Genomic DNA, 20,641 nt, shown 5'->3' with positions numbered 1-20,641 from the left:
TCAAGGATCAAATGGCCAGGTGCAGCTGATAGTAGGCAGTGGGAGGACATCAATAGCGATTTGGTTAGTGCGCTAGGTAGGCTTAAAGGGACAGCGGGGAGTAAGTTGGAGAAAATGGGAGATCTCATTTATCATTATAGTAAGGAAAGGTTTGGTGTGGTTGAAAAACGGAAGAAACGAGGGACAGGTAGTTAGATCTAGGCGTCAGCAAGAGATCGATAGGCTCGTCCAGGAGAGGAGACTCCTTAAGAGGCAGTGGAGGAAAGCTACAGATGAGGAGAAGACAGGTATTGATTGTTTACAGGCAGATGTGAGGGAGCGGTTGGCAGCATTAAGAAGGGCGGAGAACATTAGGAAAAATAGGAAAAGGAAAGAGCGGGCTAGAGTAGCATTTTATAAGGACCCATTTAGGTTTGTGAAGTCACTATTTAGCAAGGAAAAGAATGGTAGCCTCACGGTACCAAAAGAGAAACTTGAGGAGTATTTGGAGGAGGTGCATAAAGATACGGACAGGTTTAGAAAGTTGGCACTACCCTCTGACATTCCACCTATTGGTGAAATAGGTAGCCAGTGTGATGACAGCCCGCCAAGGTGGGCAGAGGTTCAAGAAGTGGTAAGGCGCGCAAGAGCCTCTTCAGCCCCGCCCCTAATGGGGTCCCCTACCGGCTGTATAAGAGTGCACTAGATGTGCTGAGATTCTTGTGGAAATTGATGAAGGTAGTAGGGGTGGGAATCTCTTGGCACCTCACGATTCGATTCGATTCCGATTCAGAGGTCAACAATTCGATTCTAAAACGATTATCGATTAATCTCGATTTTTTTTTTTAATGTACATTTCCATGCGTGATTTTAAATTTTGTGACTTTTCGAACTTTATAGCTACCCTTCCCGCTTCCATCAAAGTGTCCAAAACGTTTGATTTGGTTTCACTGTACAGCGTTGGTATTGCTGTGTCTGTGAAGTATCGCCGAGAAGGTATTTTGTACCTCGGCTCCAGCGTACGCACCATGCCCCGAAAGCCCTCGTTCTCCACAACTGAGTATGGCCTTAAATCCATTGCAATAAATCTTGCAATGGACTTAGTAATCCGTTTTGCCCTCTCCGAGTTCGGTGGCAGCTGTACTGCCTGATCAATTGTCCTCTGGCTGGCATCAGGAACGGGTCCCCTTTTTTCTGTCAACTCTGGATGGTAGTGCGAAATGTGGCTTTGCAAATTCGTTGTATTTGCGAAGTATTTGATTTGAATTCCACAGACCTTACAAACGGTGTAAGTCTTGTCCATCTTGCCTCCAACCTCATAGAATCCAAAATGCTGCCATACGGCAGCTTTTAAAGAAGCCGGTGCAGGTCGTATGAGTCTAGCGCTCGCCATTGCAGCCATTTTATCGCCGCTTAAACTTTTTTGCATGTAAACAACTCGCACGTGTGTTAAGTGCGCATGCGTGTATAGCAGAGAATCAGCAGGCCAGAGAGTAGAGTTTTCTGTTGAGCTCCGCAGCAGGCGCACAGAATATTGCAGCGGGCGAACTAATTAAAAATTTTCATTTTAACTTATTTAAAATCGAGACAGAATCGTTCAAGATAGACTCGAAATCCATCGGAGAATCGATTTTTTTCCCCACCCCTAGAAGGTAGTATGGAAGAAACAGGTTATTCCCAAGGCATGGCGCAGGGCAAGGGGGATTTTTATTCCCAAAGAGAGGGACTCATTGGAAATAAGCCAGTTTAGACCAATTAGTCTACTTAATGTTGAGGGGAAGAGTTTCTTCAGTGTTGTGGCACAGAGGTTGTCCAGTTACTTGGTGAAAAACAGACTAGTTGATACGTCGGTGCAAAAGGCTGGGATCCCCAGCTTCTCTGGATGCTTAGAGCACACCAGTATGATCTGGCACCAAATTCAGTTAGCAAAGCAAGAGAAGAGAGACCTGCATGTTGTATTCTTAGACCTGGCTAATGCTTTTTGGTCAGTACCACACAGTCTGTTATGGGAAGCATTTGACTTCTTTAGAGTTCCAGGTAGTATAAAAAACTTAGTCAAAGAAGATTGCTGGATAAGCTAAACAGCAACCTGCAGTGGGCTAGGATGAAAGTGAAGCCTATTAAATCTAGGAGTATTTCTATTGTTAAAGGAAAGGTAGTGGATAAGAAGTTTGTTATAAATGATGAGGTGGTTCCCACAGTGCTAGAGAAGCCAGTGAAGAGTTTGGGAAGATGGTATGATGCAAGTCTCAGTGATAAGGCGCAGTTTGAAGGGTTGAGGCAGGAAACGATTCAAGGCATTTCAAGCATAGAGCGGTCAGGGTTACCAGGGAAGTTAAAATTATGGTGCTTGCAATTTGGTTTACTGCCCCGGCTAATGTGGCCGCTAACAGTGTATGAGGTTGCCCTGTCAAAGGTAGAAAAGTTAGAAAGGATGATTAATTCATCCATCAGAAAATGGCTCGGTGTCCCAAGCTGCTTGAGCGGCACAGCCTTGTATGGGAAAGGCATATTGGAGCTCCCAGTTACCAGCCTAACAGAGGGGTTTAAATGTGCTTAAGTTAGACTGGAAATGACTCTCACTCAGTCGAAGGATCCAGTGGTTAGGAGTGCAGCGCCCACTGTTAAGACAGGGAGGAAGTGGAACCCAAAAGAGGCAGTACAGCAAACACAGGCAGCCCTTAGGCATAGGCACTGTACAGCAAGGGCGTGGAGGCTTAGGGCTGTGCACAGGGAAACCTCTGTGGAGCAAGGCATCAGCAGTAGAAAGGAGAAAGATGGTAGTGGAAGAGGTACAGAAACAAGAGGAAGCAGTAAGACGCACTAAGGCAGTGTCGCAGGCTAAGCAGGGTCAATGGGTGAACTGGGAGAGTGTGGAGAAAAGGAAGTTGAAGTGGAGAGAGCTTTGGAGCATGGAGGCCAGCAGGATTAGACTTATGATAGGGACTACTTATGATGTGTAGGTTAAGCTAGCCAGCGACATTTGGTTAGCTTATATTTCACAAGGTTTGAGTCTCTGCTGCTGAGCGGGCCATACAAGCCAGCAGCATTTACTTAGTTTATTTAGATTGTAGGTTAAGCGTCATATCACATGACTGTAGGTTTGTTAGGGTTTCTCAGTTGGACAAGGCCTCTAAATGTGTTTTGCCTGGGATTTTGGCACAAGGGATTGTAACATCTAGACTTAGACTTAGACTTAGACAGACTTTATTTGTCATTTTGATTTTCATCAAAAAGAAATTTCGGTACAGCGGAGCCTCGTACCAGCGGGATCCGCCAGCGGAGGAGACGGAGACGGTGCGACAGAAAGCGGAAGCGGGGGTGCCGTGCGGGGCTAATAGCTAAGCTAATCTAATCCTGTGTATTAATGAATGTTGTTGTTCTATTGTTTAATTGTATATCTCTCTTTATCAACACTTTATGATTTCTAGCAGTGTGGTTATAAAAGCTCACGTTGTCTTCATATCAGTCAGAGGCAGATTTAGGTATGGGCGACATGCCCAGGACGGCATACTGCCATGGCAACTCAGGTTGATAACAGGTGCAGAGTGGTGGAGAGGGGCAATCTATCCAAAAGCCGACTTCTACAGTAGATAACCATGTTTTTAAAATATCACCACGAAGCACTGTCAAATAAACCACACATGAAGTAATTTATTCTACTGTTAATATAGACCCATCACTACACAGACAGGACTGAACCAGTTCCCCTTGATGGTGTACACACTGCCTTTTGTTAATTTAATTATTTTACATAAACCGGAAAATTCTGACTGTTGGCTGATGGGTAATGTAGTGACAACAGGTACTGCTGTCATCTGCTTGTGAGTATTATGATGATATCATGCATGTAATAATGAAATATGATACCATGTCAGCCTGTTGTTATGTTGCTTGCTCGTTATACTCCTACACAGGGCGACGGTTTCTATTGTCAGTCACACTAGCAGCTAAAACTGGATATAATTTTACCTGTTCTATAATGATGTTACTGTTACAACCCAATACGATATTTATTTTTCAACTTATGAAAATGACACCAACATGAATGTTTTCCTTACTGTTGATGAGGTCCTGAGTTCATTAAGCCAACTTAAACGATATATACATTATGCACATATTTGTTTTTGTTTTTTGACACAAATTGAGCATTTTGAACTTTGCATAATGTCATGTGTGTATATATGTTCCTGAAGTTCGCCCAGGGCACTAAACACACTAGAGTCGCCTCTGATATCTGTTCATCTACCAAGTCCAGCAGAATTTGGAAACGTTGCATGGTCTGGTACTCTTTTATTGTTGTGTTGCACTATTTCATATTGGAGATAGTGCACCAGTGACTTATTAATGAACTTTATTATACTACATTATCAGTAGTTAATCATTTCCAAGAGACAAGCTGCTGTAGACTTTCACATTGTGTCTTTACCTATCTCTAACTTATTGACAAATGTTAATAATTAAATATTAAAAATGGGGAATGTCTGCCACTTTAGGGACCAAAAATAAAACATGTAATTTTTTGACAAAATAAACAATTAAATAAAATGTTAATTAGTTTGTTTGTATCCCAGTTAGAATCTTGGAAGCAGTACATGTATAAGAATACCATACTAAGCAGTAGCTGAACATAAATATCATTATTCTCGACACAATAGACAATGGAAGAGCAATGAATAAGAAGTGTGTTTGGGCATAGAGTGGACTGTATTTTATGTCTTTCTCACTGGATTTAAATGAAAAAAAAAAACTCCACAAACAGGGCAGAACAATGTCTTGGTGGTTACCACTGATGCCTCACAGCAAGAAGGTTACGGGTTTAAATCCAGCCTGGCTAGGGCCCTTCTGTGTGGAGTTTGCATGTTCTCCCTGTATCTGCGTGGGTTCTCTCCGGGTACTCCAGCTTCCTCCCACCATCCAAAGACATGCTCCTTAGGTTAATTGGTGATTATAAATTGGCTGTAGGTGTTAGCGTGAATGGTTGTCTGTTTTTCTGTGACAGCCCTGCGATAGACTGGCGACCTGTCCAGGGTGTACCCCGCCTCTCGCCCAATGACAACCCCTCTCCACCGAAAAGAGACGCTTCCAGTCCAATCTACTACTGCCACCTATTGGTCCAACCGTGCGACTGTATGAAATTATTTAGTGGACAAATAGCTAAGACTGCTGCAAAAACAGGTCAATATTAAAAATAAAACACAATAAAAAACAAATGTGACCACATTTTGTGTGGGTCACACACTCCCCAGCAAAAAAAAATAAGAACTCCTCACTTTTCCTTAAAACCACAACAAATTTTATATACGGCCCTGAGGTTTTCTTTTCTTGTGTTTATGTAAATATGAGTGTGTGCATATGTGTATGTCATCATGACAGGGTAAGACAGTGGTTGGTATAGCGCATGATAGGGTGTGTCATTTAACATGGGGGCTGAGGGCATTCTCCATGGTGGCAGTGTTTGTGCCCAACAAAGTCCAACAGTGTTCACAGGACCCTGAGGCTAGTAGGATGGCTGGACAAGGGATTCATATGTCAATGTCTTTGCGGCTCTCCTGTCTCGTACTGGTCACCTGGCTGATTCACACAGAGGGGCAGTAAGTCTGTCAATGTCAGGGTCACATCTGGCTGGACCATTTTCATGTTGATGTTACTCATAGTACAAACCAGGACAATGTCACCGCGCTGCAGAACCACTCTCCTCACTTGACAGTCATATTGCCTCTTCCCTTGTGCACTGGACTGCTGGCTGTTCTGAGCTGCTATCCTGTAAGCCTCTTTCGTCCTCACAGCCCATTTGTCTGCATACACTTGTGCTCTTCTTCACTGGACAGGCCAAAGAGCAGATCTACTGAGGAGTGAGGATGGCGCACAAACATGAGGTAGTGGGGTGAGAAACCTGTGGCCTAATGTCTACTGCAATTGTATGCATGCACAACCTGTGGTAAGTGTTCTTTCCAGTTACTCTTTTCCTCCTCTTGAAGTGTTCTCAACATCTGGAGTAATGTTCTATTAAATCTCTCGCCAGGGTTTCCCTGTGGATGGTACAGGGTTGTTCTGAAGTGACTCAGCTTCTGCATATCATTCCATTATAATTTCACTCAATATCACTATATCCAACATCCATTTATTTTAAGATATTATATATATTTTAACCATCCAGGCCTACATTATTCATGATTAGGATAATTCCATAACTTCTGTATGTATCCATGGGATGAAAAGGGTCAAAGGGAAGGGATGAAAGATGGTTGAACGGGATGGGATGAAAAGGGTTGAAAAGAGTTGAGGGGATGGGATGAAAAGGATTGAGGGGATTGGATGAAAGGGGGGTGTGGGCATGGGATATAAAGGGTCATGGGGAAGAGAGGAAAGGGGGTCGAAGGGGATGGGTAACAGTAACAATTACATCTAACTTGCAGTAAAAAAGCAAATAAGAACTCGAAATGTTTTCCTCAAAGTCAAATTTTAGCTCAACTGTAATCTAATAGAAGTGAGCAAATTAATAATGAAACAACATTATATATCATAGTTTTTGAAGGGTAGTTAATAAAGCATAGAAGACCTGTTTTACAGCTGTGTTATCGGTCTATTCATCTAACTTCCTTCTAGAATGAAAATGTTTCTTGAACATCTTTAAATTCACCAGCTCTATATTTTTATTTTTATTTTCATTGATTGTTTTTTTATTTTTTTGCAATTAAAAAAAATATCAAATACAGGTATTTTGTGGGGGGAGGGGTTTACAGAACTAATTTTGCTAATTTTTTGCAGATGCCAGAAAAGTTGCTTCAGATTGTGTGTGTTGTTGCTGCAGATATTCTCACGGTGCAACGTGAGCAGCTGGCCGCCATCTTCCAGCTGCTTAAAGACATCAGGGAGATGTTTGGAGAGGTGTCCAACAGAGACATAGAGGAGCAGCTCCGACTCTATTCCATCTGAGACTAATCTCTCCTGCATTTATTTTTTTTCCTGTCCCATCCACCTATCGTACACACAAAGGTAAAGATTTTGCTGGAAATATTCAAATTGGAGACAAACAAGGCCTCAAAGGTATAAAGGAGTGCTGCTTTTTCAGTTTTGTTTTGTACTTTGGTCAAAAATAGTTTTATTTATTACATATTTTTAAATAAATACATCAACTTTGTAGTAATCAAATCTGTATAAACTTTGCGAGATTACGTCTACATAACTTCCCTGTTGGTGTGTTGTAAACCAGATACCTGTAAAGCTAGGTGTGTGTGATTGATGTCATTTTATTGACCTTCTTTGCGTCATGCCAAGCAAACCGGCCCAATTACGTTATCATATGGATCAATTGAGTACATTTCAGGAGAGAAAGACACTCCTGTCTAAACAGCTGACTCTGGTTCATTCAACTAAAAAGCCTCCACTTCTCAGGGATGGCAGTCCAAGTTACCAGGACCTTTTCTTTGTTAATTGTGATATCATTTAGCAGTATTTTTTTTATTCTATCATGGGAAGAAGGTTCAGTATTATAAGATAATTTTGTACATTTCTTGTTTACACGTGTGGTGGTTAGCAGTGATGCCTCACAGCGAGAAGGTCCCGGGTTCAAATCCATGGGCCGACTGGGCCTTTCTGTGTGGAGTTTGCATGTTCTCCCTGTGTCTGCGTGGGTTCTCTCCGGGTACTCCGGCTTCCTCCCACCATCCAAAGACATGCTCATTAGGTTCACTGGTGATTCTAAATTGGCCGTAGGTGTGAATGGTTGTCTGTCTCTCTGTGTTGGCCCTGCGATAGACTGGTGACCTGTCCATGGTGTACCGTGCCTCTCGCCCGATGACAGCTTGGATAGGCCCCAGCAGACCCCCGCGACCCTTAACAGGAATAAGCAGGTACAGAAGATGAATGAATGAATAACCTTAAGTCCTAAAATAATATTGCACAGGCTATTATAATAAAATTATATTCTTAAAATAATCAAAAATAAATTATGTGTTGGACTGTAACAGGATTAAATGTGCTGGGTTATCATTATAAAAAACAATGTGAAATCATATCCAGTTAATAGATGGACTGATAGATATCCAGTTGATAGATGAAAACTCAGGGCTCTCAAGTCTCACGCATTGAGCGTGACAGTCACGCTTTTCGGTCTTTTGTCACACACTCCCGCCACACATTGTATTTCTCAAGCACTATTGTATTTGGGTAAGATAACAATGAAAAAAAAAACGTTGTTATCCCAGAATTGTTCACGTGATTCTGCTACAACCAACTTCTAGTAGAACAAATACCAAATACATAAACTATGAATCTAAAGATTTTTACTGTAGGAAGCACCAGCTCCAATCACTGGTGCTCTATCTGCCGCCAAGAGAAATCCTGTGCCCGTCAAGGTGTGCGGGATGTGACAAGGGACAGTAAGGGGCACCAGGCCAAACAGCAGGCACTGAAGTCACCAGCACAGTCAAAAACTTTTACTTGCCAGTGACTAAAGAAGTCCAAGAGGCATATATGAGACATTCATCCATGACATGGACAGAATACTGCTCTGTAAAGTATTTTTGTTGTTACTAAAACTGAGAGCAGTTATTAATAACAACAAAAACACTAATAATAATATTATTAATGAAAGAACCCCATTCCTGCGACGGATGTCACTCTTGCCTGCATTCGAAACTTGAGAGCCCTGCAAACTGTTGCCGTGTCAGAGTATAGTGAGCAAACAACACAGCAACAAGCTGACGTAGTTCTCATAAGTACACATAGATGGCAGCAGTGTACCTTTATCTTTTTTCTTCTTTTCTAAACTGGGCACCGGACGCTTTGATCTCTTCATTTCCATGGTGTTAATTTGGCAGTGGAGAATCACTACATTACCCATCAGTCAACAGTCAGGACTAAACCAATTCACCCTGATGGTGTAAACCGCTTTAGTATTAACTTCATTATGTACTTGTATAGGCCCATAACTACTGTGTTATTTGCCTAAATTAACAGAATAATAAATTAATAAATGAATGGTGGTATATTTGACAGCATTTCATGGTGTCATATTAAATACATTGTAGTCTACTATAGAGGTCTGCTATTTTATAGGTCGGCATTATCTATCGTAGCAAATATTTCAAAGCTTGTAAATTACACCTGGAGGGTTGGTGCAGAGAAAACAAACTCTGCATCAACGTGAAGAAAACCAAGGAGATGATCGTGGACTTCAGAAGAGGCAGACACCTCCCCTCTCCCCTGGACATCGGAGGGACAGCGGTGGAAGTGGTCTCCACCTACAGGTACCTGGGCGTCCACATCACTGACGACCTCACCTGGAGCACCAACACTTCCTGCCTGATTATTAAGGAACACCACCACCTCTATTTTCTCAGGAGGCTGAGGCGCGCCGGACTTGGGAGCTCAGTCCTGACATCCTTCTTCAGATGAGTGGTGGAGAGCGTCCTGTGCTCCTGCATCACCGTGGCACGGCAGCTGCTCTGCAGCAGAGAAGAAGAGAAGAAGTTAGTTAGTTAGTTAGTTAGTTAGTTACCTTGGTGATCCAGCCAGCAGTGCTACCACGTGTCGTGCAGAGATGTACCTTCCACTGCCCCCCAACTGAGACACACTTACCAGAGGATATCAGTTCATACAGTTGGCAAGGTTTTACGCTAGAATAAAAGAAGCTTGTGTGTGTTGTGTGTAGGTAAGAGTTTGGGGGTATTAAGTGTCCTTCTGACTGGATGGAAAGCCTCTGCCCCTCTCCCACTCCGTCACTTGTTGGTTTTGAACATGTTTTCTGACACACACACACTACTCAAGAGGAACAAACTGTGGGCTAATTCAGTGCAGGGTGCTCATGTTACTGCCACCTTGTTGTCCAAAGGGGAGAGTGTGGGTGTGGCGGTGTGGGCGGAGGATGACTGAGGGAGGGAGGGGAAAGCAGAGAGGGAAGGCTGGGGCTCTGGGTTGGGGGCGGAACTGAAAGAGCTCCAGTTGACGGTAGTAGTGTACATCCCAGATCTTTTATGGGATTCGGATCAGTCTGAGTCATTCACTGATATGAGCCGGGTTGTGCGAGTCACTTGAGTCACTTGAGTCACTTGACCCGAAATGGCCCGATTGCGTAAGAAAGTGTTTCCAGTACATTCACTGGAAGACATAATAAAGCATAGTAAACACCTAAGAATGGATTATTACAGTTACCTGTTATTGCCATTTATCAGTTGTGATACATAGCCACTGAAAATCATATCAAGTAGCTTACATAAGCCAAACCTAAAGCTCAAAATTAGGCTGTGCAAAAAAGAAATAAAAATGAATGAGGACAGGGTCACTACTACGAAAGAATATTTTATTTTCTTATGGTCTAAATGTTACACTGATTTTGCACTTGTTGAGGCCCACACTGGAATTGAAACATCGAATACATTACAAATACAGTCTTTTTTTCCTTTCATTTTAAAAGGTCACTCAGCTGCATCAACACACCCAAAGTCACGTCACAAACTCTTCAAAAATGGTGACATCCATTTGCACATTACTTTAAAAACGAGAGGAAATAAAACACATTGTCAACTCAAATGTGTATTCTGTTTTATTGCTTCTTCCTGATAGACTGCACGCGATAACAAAGACAGGAGGGAGACTCGCTTCAGTGATGGTGATGCGGATCACACGGTGTGGCGTTTCTGTTAATTCATGCACCTTTACTCAGCGTATGGCAGAATCGCACGGTGGTGGCAAGAGATCTGGCTCGACATCCTTCATCCAGGGCCCATCATTCACAATGTCAATGCTGCATAACAAATTACAACCTTAAGAGGAACTTGGTGTGTGTGTGTGTCCATGTGTATGTGTGGGTGTATTTGTGTTCCAGTTCAGTGTCTGTGTTTAATTGCATTTGAGCATGATTATTCTTGTTTGTTCATATGGGAGGATTCTGTTTCAGTACAACCAAGAGAGAGTTTAACAATTACCTTTTGATAGTTGTGTCTGCATTTTTATTGCCTTTTATGCACTCCAGTAAACCAGTAAAAAAGTTTATTAAATATCTTGTTTATTAATTTTTTTATAAACCTTCTAATAAAGTTAAAAAAAAAAAAAATTTGAGAGGTTGTTGAAAACTGCAACATCCAAGAACCAAATCAGGTAACAGATAAGTTACAAAAAACATTTCTTTGTTCCCTTTTTCTGGCACAGCTTGAAGCCAGATGATAAGTTTTTGTTTCTATGTCTATCAAGGCCAGAATGGCAGCTAAAAGGATCTATTTTTGCCGCGTATCAGCCTCCTTATTACAAATCAAATATGTGAGTTTTGCATGATTTTCATGAATGAAACAGGGGGGCAATGTTTGAATCAAAATCTTAGCTCAAGTCATTTAATTAGTGTCCCTCAAATCCTGACGAAAATGATTCTTGAAAAGATAACTAACTGTATAATCAATGAAAAAGTCTTTGTTAACTACTTTAATAAGCTGTGAATATTTTGTCAAGGATAAATGTCGTAAATGCAGTCTTCAGCTTCTTCAGTATGAGGATCTTAACGGTTGGTCTGATAAAACAATAAAGACACAAGTCGAGTCAAGTCGGGTAGTACATTTTGTTTCTCTGCCGAGTGAGATGTAAGATGTTTGTATGGTGCCGTTTATTGATTATATAGCAATCAAATGTGGTAGGGCTCAACTGAGCCAGTTAAATAGACATCTAGATTCATGATTCATGAGTCTTCTTTGGTAGCCGGTTCAATGTGGACAACCCAAACAAAGTTTCCACCCTGACTGAGAAGGCTTGCTCACTCCCAGAAGGAGGATGAGGAGGAGCTGAGTGTTGTAAAAGAGAACAGAGAAAAGGAGAGACAAAGAGAAAGATTAACAGTGTGCCTGAGACACTTTCAGGGAAAGCAAATCAAGGGGGGGATGTGAAAACACTAGAAGGGGCAACAGATTAGCATTTTACAAGGTGAGGTATGAGGGCACAGCTCTTGAAGTCACTCTTCTCTTTGATGATCACCCTCCTATTTTTGGGGAGCCTGCTGACCGGTCTCATCTGGTTCATTTTCGACAACAAGTAAGTATACAACTACCTCTCTACCAGGAAGCACAAACACAATCTCCTTAATACAGTTGAGTTTTACTATTTGGGATGTGGATCGTGCTAAAAAGACCTGCTGGGATTTGACATTAGATGATGCCGATGTAGCAGTGGGAGAGAAACAGGAGCCTTGGGAGTTTCCACCCACGTTTTCTTCACTCAGTTTTTTCCAACTTCTTTTCCACTTATGTCCTTTGACATAGCTGTGGAAGTATTGTTCGTGTTAGGTATTAGGAGTTCACACCATGAAATGACGATAACTGTGTTAAGATTGACCTATGAAATCTAGTAAATACAGTATAAAATGTCCATCAGCGCTTCTAAGATGACATCTTAGGACTTTATGTCTTTATTGGTTTGAGGGACCAGTACAAGACCTTAAGTTGACTGTAATAAAAATCAGAGATGAACAGTGAAGAAGATAAGCTAAATTTAAAATAAGCAACAGGCTGATTTGTCTGACGTCTCACTTTCACAGTGTTATAATGATGCTATCTTGGGTAAATCAAAAGCAGAAAACAGCTTCAACACAATCACTTAAAATCGGCTGCACCCTATAGACCGTATCCCCCCTTACTTGGTGGGCTTGTAAGGAGTCATCCACTGATTATTGTTGTCAAGCAGTTGACTGTGGTGGTTTGTGAGATATAAATGAAACTTGCCATGATTGTAGTTTCATAAGGATTAGGTGAATACTTCCAAAGTTATAGGCCTTAAAGTTATATGAAATGTTTCCGTGTCACCTGTAGCGCCCCCTGTAGACGTAATGTCATGCAAAATGATGGGCGTCTACACAATATGTTACAGATTGTGTATGACAAATGTCATGAAGTTAGAAATGTTGCTTTTGTAGCGCCCCCTAGAGACTAAGGGTCACAGAAGTTTGGGTTTGATTAAGTTTGGGTATATACTTCACAAAATATGATCTTTGGACTCTATCTTAGATAGATAGATAGATAGATAGATAGATAGATAGATAGACAACTTTATTGAGCCCTTTGGGAGGTTCCCGCAGGGAAAAAGACACGGCATAAAAATTAATTAGCCATTAACTTTGTAATCAATAACCCTGCCAAAGTTCTTTTGAGAACTTTTCATTATCTTTTTCCATAAATGATACATGGTGAAAATTGGATGAACAGGCTAGGAGGAGCTCATTTTGCTTTGAGGTGCATTTTTTTCAAAATGGCGGGAAAAAAAGACAGGCGGAAATGGGCGTGGCCTAGTCATTAGAACCGGGGCTAATATATATAATTGTTCATTTATGGCATAAATGAACAACGATTCCTTATATAACTACTTGCAGGATTTTACTCCCTCTCCCACCTGCTTTTATGTGTTTATGCTATAAAAAGTTTTATGAGTAGAGTATAAAGAGATTTATGTGAAAGCAGGCAGACAACCTGCTGTCTGAGCTAATAATGCTTTATGGCATTTTCATGACTCACTTCTCAGTAGATATGAACAACAGAATAAAAGGAGTGAAGCCAAGAAGAAAGAGGGCTCAGAGGCAGATTACTTATTTTATCTTGATTTCACTAATCTGTCCTGTCTTTCCTCAGTCATGTGGCACCTCAGCAAATTCACCCGCCTCCCCAAAAGAAGAGACTTCTTCTGCCCACTGTCCTCTGTAAAGGTTGCAAGTGAGAGCAAACTTCATCATGTTGTCTCCTTGTGCTTCCTCTTTGTTTATGCCATCATCAAATGAAGTCATGTCAGCACCAAAAGAGACAACACACCTGACTGTGTGCTTGAATGTGTGTGTCGCAGGGAGGTCATCGAAAAAGTAATGCAACGTTACTCAAAAACCTGGAAGAAGCAGGAGGACAATTACCAAAACTTCAGGTAAGGGAATCCTTTTTCTTTTCTGTTACATTTAAGAATTTCTAGAAACAAATCGATCATACACCCTCCCCCCCAACAAAATCTTATGGTAGGATAGCAAACTGTTGTTGCATGCACAGTGTGTCGTAATTCCGGTGGGAAGAGGGCTCAATAATAGTTTTATGCCAAAATAATAGTTTTAGCCAATTTAAGAATTGAATGAAGAACAGCTCGTGATGTGAAAGGATAAGTGGAAATAAAAGCATGCTTTGAGACAGAGGAACTTGCGGGCGAGGTCTAAATATAGCATGTATAAACTTCGCATGAGTTATGGTACGAGGGATTTCACCTGAAAAGATCGCTTTTACTCACCATGGACTTTTCATTGCATAAAAGAAGAATCTGTTGCATCTATTAAACAGTTACAACAGTTTCAAAAGTCTTTCTGATTCCCCAGCTCTCGACTGCACAGTAAGTGCAATGGTTTCTCCGAGGCCATCATTACCCAGGCGAACACTCCAGTGGGCTCAAAGCTTGTTTATGACGGGGAGAAGAAGAGGACTCTCCAGGTGACCCCGGAGATTTTCAGGACCTTTATAAAGGTATGTTGTTTGTTGCTGGTTTGTGAACACTAATTCGTCATACATTGCCTGTTTGAGGTTGCAATTGTTTCTCAAATGTCATGGGTTAAATCACATGTTGGCAGGTTGAGAAGACAATCAAACAGAAAAAGAGCTGGAATCGCTCTGTTCTGCAAAACTATACACACAAACAAACACTAGCTAAAAGCACAACACACAGGGGGCACCCAGATTTGAACTGTGGACCCCTTGGTCTGAGGTGGATCAGTTTTGGGAGAGTTCAAGAACAGACCCAAGCTGATCATGAAGAACCTTAGGGGCCATCCAGAATTGAACTGGGGACATGTTGATCTGCAGTCAAATGCTCTACCACTGAGCTATACCCCTATACCAAGCATAAACTGAAAGCAGAAAAGCACCCACTCAAAAACATATCCACCATAGTGTTAGAAGTGTTAATTTTATATCTTCCCCAAAAGAGCTTTTGGAGGTTTTTAGTTTGCTCCTCAAGGGCCTGCAGTGAATCTGTCAGATGAGATAAACAGACTACATCGCATTTCAAAATCTGTGGTCCCTTCACCGAAACCGAACAGGTTCATCATATCTGTGCTACATCTCTGCCAAATGTGGCAAAAAAAATTGCATTATTTTGCCGAAATCTAAATAATAATTTAATTGGGGGAGATTTCAAATTAATTTCGAGCACTCACTGTCAAAAACATAAATATGTTGGTGAGGACACCACATTGACAGCAAGCCGTAAAACATGCACCACTAGGCTCACCAAGATATGATCGACGTACAGGTTTACCACCAAACCTATATGGGTCCTGTTTGGTTATTTGGATCAGATTAGACACAATTCTTTGGCAGGGTTATTGATTACAAAGTTAATGGCTAACAATTCCAGACTCCAGATTTCATTTATGTCATTATGTTGTTATTTTGTCACGTGTTTTTGTTTGGTGTTCATTTCAGGACCACCCCTTCTCAAACAAAACTTGGAAAACTTGTGCTGTTGTTGGGAATGGTGGGATCTTGAAAGACAGCAGCTGTGGGAAAAGGATTGATTCAGCTGAGTTTGTTATGAGGTAAGAAAGGTGTAGCGAGTGGGGGACAAACGTAGCTGGCAGTGATAATCAACATAATAAACTCATATTTGTGGAAATTCTATTTACTTTTTATGTCGTGTTTGTTGGTTGTTCAGGTGCAACCTACCACCTTTGGAAAATGGATACGAGAAACATGTTGGCATCAAGACTGACCTTGTGACTGCAAACCCGAGCATGCTCATGAAAAAGTGAGCGAGGCAATCAGAATGTGTCACCTTACGTAAAATATATTTAGTCTTGTTGCTTCACAGCAGCTGTTTATTTCCAGGTATGGGGCTCTAACGAAAAGGCGCCATCCATTTGTAGAGGGTCTGGGCACCTATGGCAGCTCCATGCTGGTACTTCCTGCCTTCTCATTTGGCTACAACACTCCTGCGTGTCTGTGGGCTCTGTACACCATCGAGGACTTTAATAGCCCCATGCAAGCCGTCTTCTTCAACCCTGAGTACCTCAGTTGTCTGGCCCTCTTCTGGCGCTCTATGGGTCTGAAGTCGCCCCGGCTCAGCACTGGCATAATTATGGCCAGCATAGCACTGGAATTCTGTACCGATGTGAATCTGTACGGATTCTGGCCATTCGGTAATCACCCACATGACTTCCGTCCCCTGACTAACCACTACTATGATGACATAAAAACCACGCAATTTCATGCCATGCCGGTTGAGTTTAACCTCCTGTTGCAGCTGCACAGTGAGGGTGTGCTCAGGCTTCACCTGAGAGACTGTGAGAATTAGTTCCCAGGGAAAAATGACAGCACATAGATTACGGGCAACCTTGTGGCATATAGGCCATAAAGACATTTGTAATTAAATCCAAATGCAACAATAGGAAGATTTTAACGTTTTTGTAAACCGTCTTCTGGTATATCTATCACTCTATTTATTATCATAAATCTTCCAGCTGGAATCTGGATTTTTTCTTGATTGAAATGGGATGCTGTTGTTAGGTCTTTGTCTACAGTGCCGTGCATTGTGTTAATTGCTAATGACACCTTTTCGATCCAACTGAATGTATTTTGAAAAGTATTAAATACCTTTGCCATGGCGAGCTTGTGTTAACCCTTGTCACCACAGCGACCAGACAAAGATAAGTGCTTTACTGCCACAAAGTGGCAAAACTGTTACAGGAAGAAGGCATTTATGAACTGTGCACTTTTTCATAAAGACTATAACTGACCATGATGCCTTTCATGCTGACACTTTTTGAATAATAACATTGCTTTTTGGCATAGACAGAGAGATAATGTACAACATTTAGACCAAACTCTTGGTGAGCGAGTTTTAGATATACTGTGTGTAATTTTGTTTTATTTGTGGACAGAATGAGCCCAAAGTGAAGGAAAAGATTTTTAATGCTAAGCTAGCCAGTATGCCCTGGCTTACAGTAACAATTACATAATGTCTAACTTGCAGTAAAAAAAAGCAAATAAGAACCTAAAATGTTTTCCTCAGAGTCAAATTTTAGCTCAACTGTAATCTGGCAGAAGTGAACAAAATAATATATGTAATAAAACAATATATATATATTAGATTCAACTTTATTGTCATTACACATGTACAAGTGCAGAGCAGCGAAATGCTGTTTAGCATCTAACCAGAAGTGCAATAGGCAGTAAGTGCACGTGGCATAAATAGTTTGGTATATAAGTAGTATGGTACAGGTTGTTTTTTTACAGCATATGTGGACACTCTTTACAGATCAAAACCTATGTACAGGTGAGACCATATATACGTGAAGACTCCTCAACAGCAGTCAACTGCATGCATTTATTGTTTGCAGTGAATGAATCAATTTATTAAAATGGTGACTGTCATTTCTCTAATTGTTTGACCACCTTTTTTGCCTTCTCTATCATGACAATGTTTAGCTTATTTCATAATTTAAGATTTTAACATTTTTAGACTCGTGCCCAGTCTCTGCAAAACTCGAAGGATGAGAGCTTCAAGAAGGCTTTTCTTCCCAACTTAAGTTTGTTTCTGCACAAAGACAACATCAACATGAGCGAATGGAACCGACTTTCGCATTTTAACAATCCTTTTGGTTTTATGGAGTACAAGTACAATGGATTTTTTGTTTCTGGATATACAGTATATAACCCTGAAAGCCGAATGATAAATGCGAAAATTTGAGACCAATTAATGTTCTATGTTCAGATCTAAATATTTTTGTCATCAATACATCAATATAATCTGATTACATTTTTGCAAAATTCTGACAAAAAGATTAGAGATTATTCTCCCAGGATTTATTAATAACAGATTGAACGCATTCATTATGAGCCTAGATGGGTTTTAAACATACATGCCAGGAAAGAAGAACAGGAACCTGATTTTCTGTCATAAGAGAAAGCTTTTAACAGAGTGGCAAAGTCCTACCTGTTTGTAGTACTCAACCATTTTGGACTCTTTTTTGTAACTGGATTACACTTTTGTAAAAAGAACCATATGCTGAGATAATCTCTATCAACATTTTTCCTTTCAATTTTGGTGCATTTGTACGACTTAAATAACCCTTTATGTAGGTAACTTAAAAACAGTCAACAGTTCTAGATCTTCTGTAATGCCGCCGCCCAACCCCAACCCTGCCTGCATCGTGCCCCGATCATCCACATGTTTACATACAAAGGCAAATGTAATCCAGCTCAATACCAACGTGCCCGTTTAAACATTACAATTTCCTCATAGATATGCATACAGTAAGAAGGAACATTGCATTAAAAGGCAACGCAAGTATCATAACCCTGATTTCTTGGTGTGGACTTCTCCAGTCTGTCTAGGCCACGGCCCAGGGGCCAAAACAGGCCTGCCAGAGGGTCTTATCTGGCCCGCGGGATGAATTTGCAAATTACAAAACACATTAACTTCAATAAATTGCTATTTCAAGGGTTTACACAGATTTAGATTTAAGAGTTGTGGACATAACACAACACTGAGACCTAGAACTAAACAGAAATTGTATTTCTTTTTCTTAAGAAAAATCCAATTATTCATTAAATGTAAACATTTTCACAATGAACATCATTGCACTAAAACAAAGGGAAACATTTGGAGTTGTCATGATTCATAGGTAAATACACTATCGTGTTATTGGTCCGGCCCCCTTGACATCAAACTGGGTTATATGTGGCCCCTGAACTAAAATGAGTTTGACACTCCTGCTCTAGGCAGTGGGTGTAACGCAGGTTACAGTTTTGAATCTTCATTAATCATCAGTTGGATGGTAAACACACAACTTTATTCCCCCATTAAACACGCACAGAGATACTGTCACACCCCTAACTATGCCACCCTGAACAAAGACGGGTAGGTGTGTGTGTGTGTGTGTGGGGGGGGGGGGGGGGGGGGGGGGGTCATATAACTACTGAAATGATAAATGATAAAGGAGAAGATAAAGAAATAAATATATAATAATGTTAAGTCCTAAAATAATATTGCACAACCCATTATTGCACAAACTATTAAACTCTTAAAATAATCAAAAATAAATGAAAGAAAAATAAAGAAAGAGGAACAATTTCAGAAATGTGTTGATTGCGATATCACTTGAATCCTCACAACACCCAAAGCTACAAAAAGAGGTCTCGGTTATCTCTGGTAAGGATCATATTCAATCTAAAAGACAAAGAGCAAATATTTCAAAGCAGACGAGGATTTGTACCTTACGTTGGATACGTATATGAATATACTGCACATAGTGGTGTCAGTATTGATGGCTGTAAAGTTTCCCATTTCCCTTCCTTGTTTTTTTTCCTTTTATTGCCAAAAGTATTCACTCACCCATCCAAATAATTGAATTCAGGTGTTCCAATCACTTCCATGGCCACAGGTGTATAATCAAGCACCTAGGCATGCACACGGCTTCTACATACATTTGTGAAAGAATGGGTCGCTCTCAGGAGCTCAGTCAATTCCAGCATGGTACTATGATAGGATGCCAAGTCCCGCTGTGAAATTACTACTAAATATTCCACAGTCAACTGTCAGTGGTGTTATAACAAAGTGGAAGCGACTGGGAAAGACAACAACTCAGCCACAAAGTGGCAGGCCACGTAAAATGACAGAGGGAGGTCAGCGGATGCTGAGACGCATAGTGCGTAGAGGTCGCCAACTTTCTGCAGAGACAATTGCTACACACCTCCAAACTTCATGTGGCCTTAAGATTAGCTCAAGAACAGTGCGAAGAGCGCTTCATGGAATGGGTTTCCATGGCCGAGCAGCTGCATCCAAGCCACACATCATCAAGTACAATGCAAAGTATTGGATGCAGTAAAGCACGCCGCCACTGGACTCTAGAGCAGTGGAGACGCGTTCTCTTTGGTGGTTGCCAGGAGAACGGTACTTGTCTGACTGCACTGTGCCAAGTGTGAAGTTTGGTGGAGGGGGGATTATGGTGTGGGGTTGTTTTTCAGGAGCTGGGCTTGGCCCCTTAGTTCCAGTGAAAGGAACTCTGAATGCTTCAGCATACCAAGAGATTTTGGACAATTTCATGCTCCCAACTTTGTGGGAATAGTTTGGGGATGGCCCCTTCCTGTTCCAACATGACTGAGCACCAGCTCACAAAGCAAGGTCCATAAAGACATAGATGAGCCAGTTTGGTGTGGAAGAACTTGACTGGCCAGCACAGAGTCCTGACCTCAACCTGACAGAACACCTTTGGGATGAATTAGAGTGAAGACCGCGAGCCAGGCCTTCTAGTCCAACATCAGTGTCTGACCTCACAAATGTGCTTCCGGAAGAATGGTCAAAAGTTGAAGCTGTTATAGCTGCAAAGGGTGGGCCAAAATCATATAAACCCTATGGATTAAGAATGGGATGTCACTTAAGTTCATATGCATGTAAAGGCAGATGAGTAAATACTTTTGGCAATATAGTGTATGTAAGTACCAACATGTTTATCTAATCTCTGTGAAGGTTCTCAGGGGACTACAACGCGAAATAGACAGTGAAGAATATATGCCGTAACCTACGCACGTAGCCAACATTGGTACAAGCCATTTATACTTGTGCTCATGTCAGTCTGGCTTGATCTGTAAAAACGCTACCCAAACACTAGTCGGCCCTGTGTCTTTTTTGCCAGTCTGGTTCATTTTTCTTTCTACTT

The 20,641-nt window shown here is 41.3% G+C and overlaps 1 protein-coding gene across 1 annotated transcript; it reads left to right on the top strand.

Annotated features, from left to right (window-relative positions):
- The first annotated feature begins 11,878 nt into the window (after window positions 1-11,878).
- On the top strand, window positions 11,879-16,409 carry LOC311504147 (alpha-2,8-sialyltransferase 8F-like). The gene is made up of 7 exons (XM_084567144.1): window positions 11,879-12,000; window positions 13,587-13,667; window positions 13,795-13,869; window positions 14,306-14,450; window positions 15,408-15,520; window positions 15,637-15,729; window positions 15,810-16,409. The coding sequence occupies exons 1-7, from the start codon at window positions 11,900-11,902 to the stop codon at window positions 16,273-16,275; spliced, it is 1,074 nt and encodes a 357-aa protein (XP_084423270.1). The 5' UTR covers window positions 11,879-11,899; the 3' UTR covers window positions 16,276-16,409.
- The last annotated feature ends 4,232 nt before the right edge of the window (window positions 16,410-20,641 follow it).

Source organism: Chelon labrosus, assembly GCF_963514085.1.
Source record: "Chelon labrosus genome assembly, chromosome: 19".
Lineage (NCBI taxonomy): Eukaryota > Metazoa > Chordata > Actinopteri > Mugiliformes > Mugilidae > Chelon > Chelon labrosus.
The sequence above is the reverse complement of the archived record's forward strand: the minus strand, read 5'-3'. Positions and strand labels throughout refer to the sequence as shown.

Bases quoted from the DNA above. Each gene is read 5' to 3' on its own strand.
- LOC311504147 (XM_084567144.1), top strand. From the start codon at position 11,900: ATGAGGGCACAGCTCTTGAAGTCACTCTTCTCTTTGATGATCACCCTC. The intron at 14,451-15,407 runs GTATGTTGTTTG...TGTTCATTTCAG, and splicing joins TTTTCAGGACCTTTATAAAG to GACCACCCCTTCTCAAACAA. The intron at 15,521-15,636 runs GTAAGAAAGGTG...TTGGTTGTTCAG, and splicing joins TCAGCTGAGTTTGTTATGAG to GTGCAACCTACCACCTTTGG.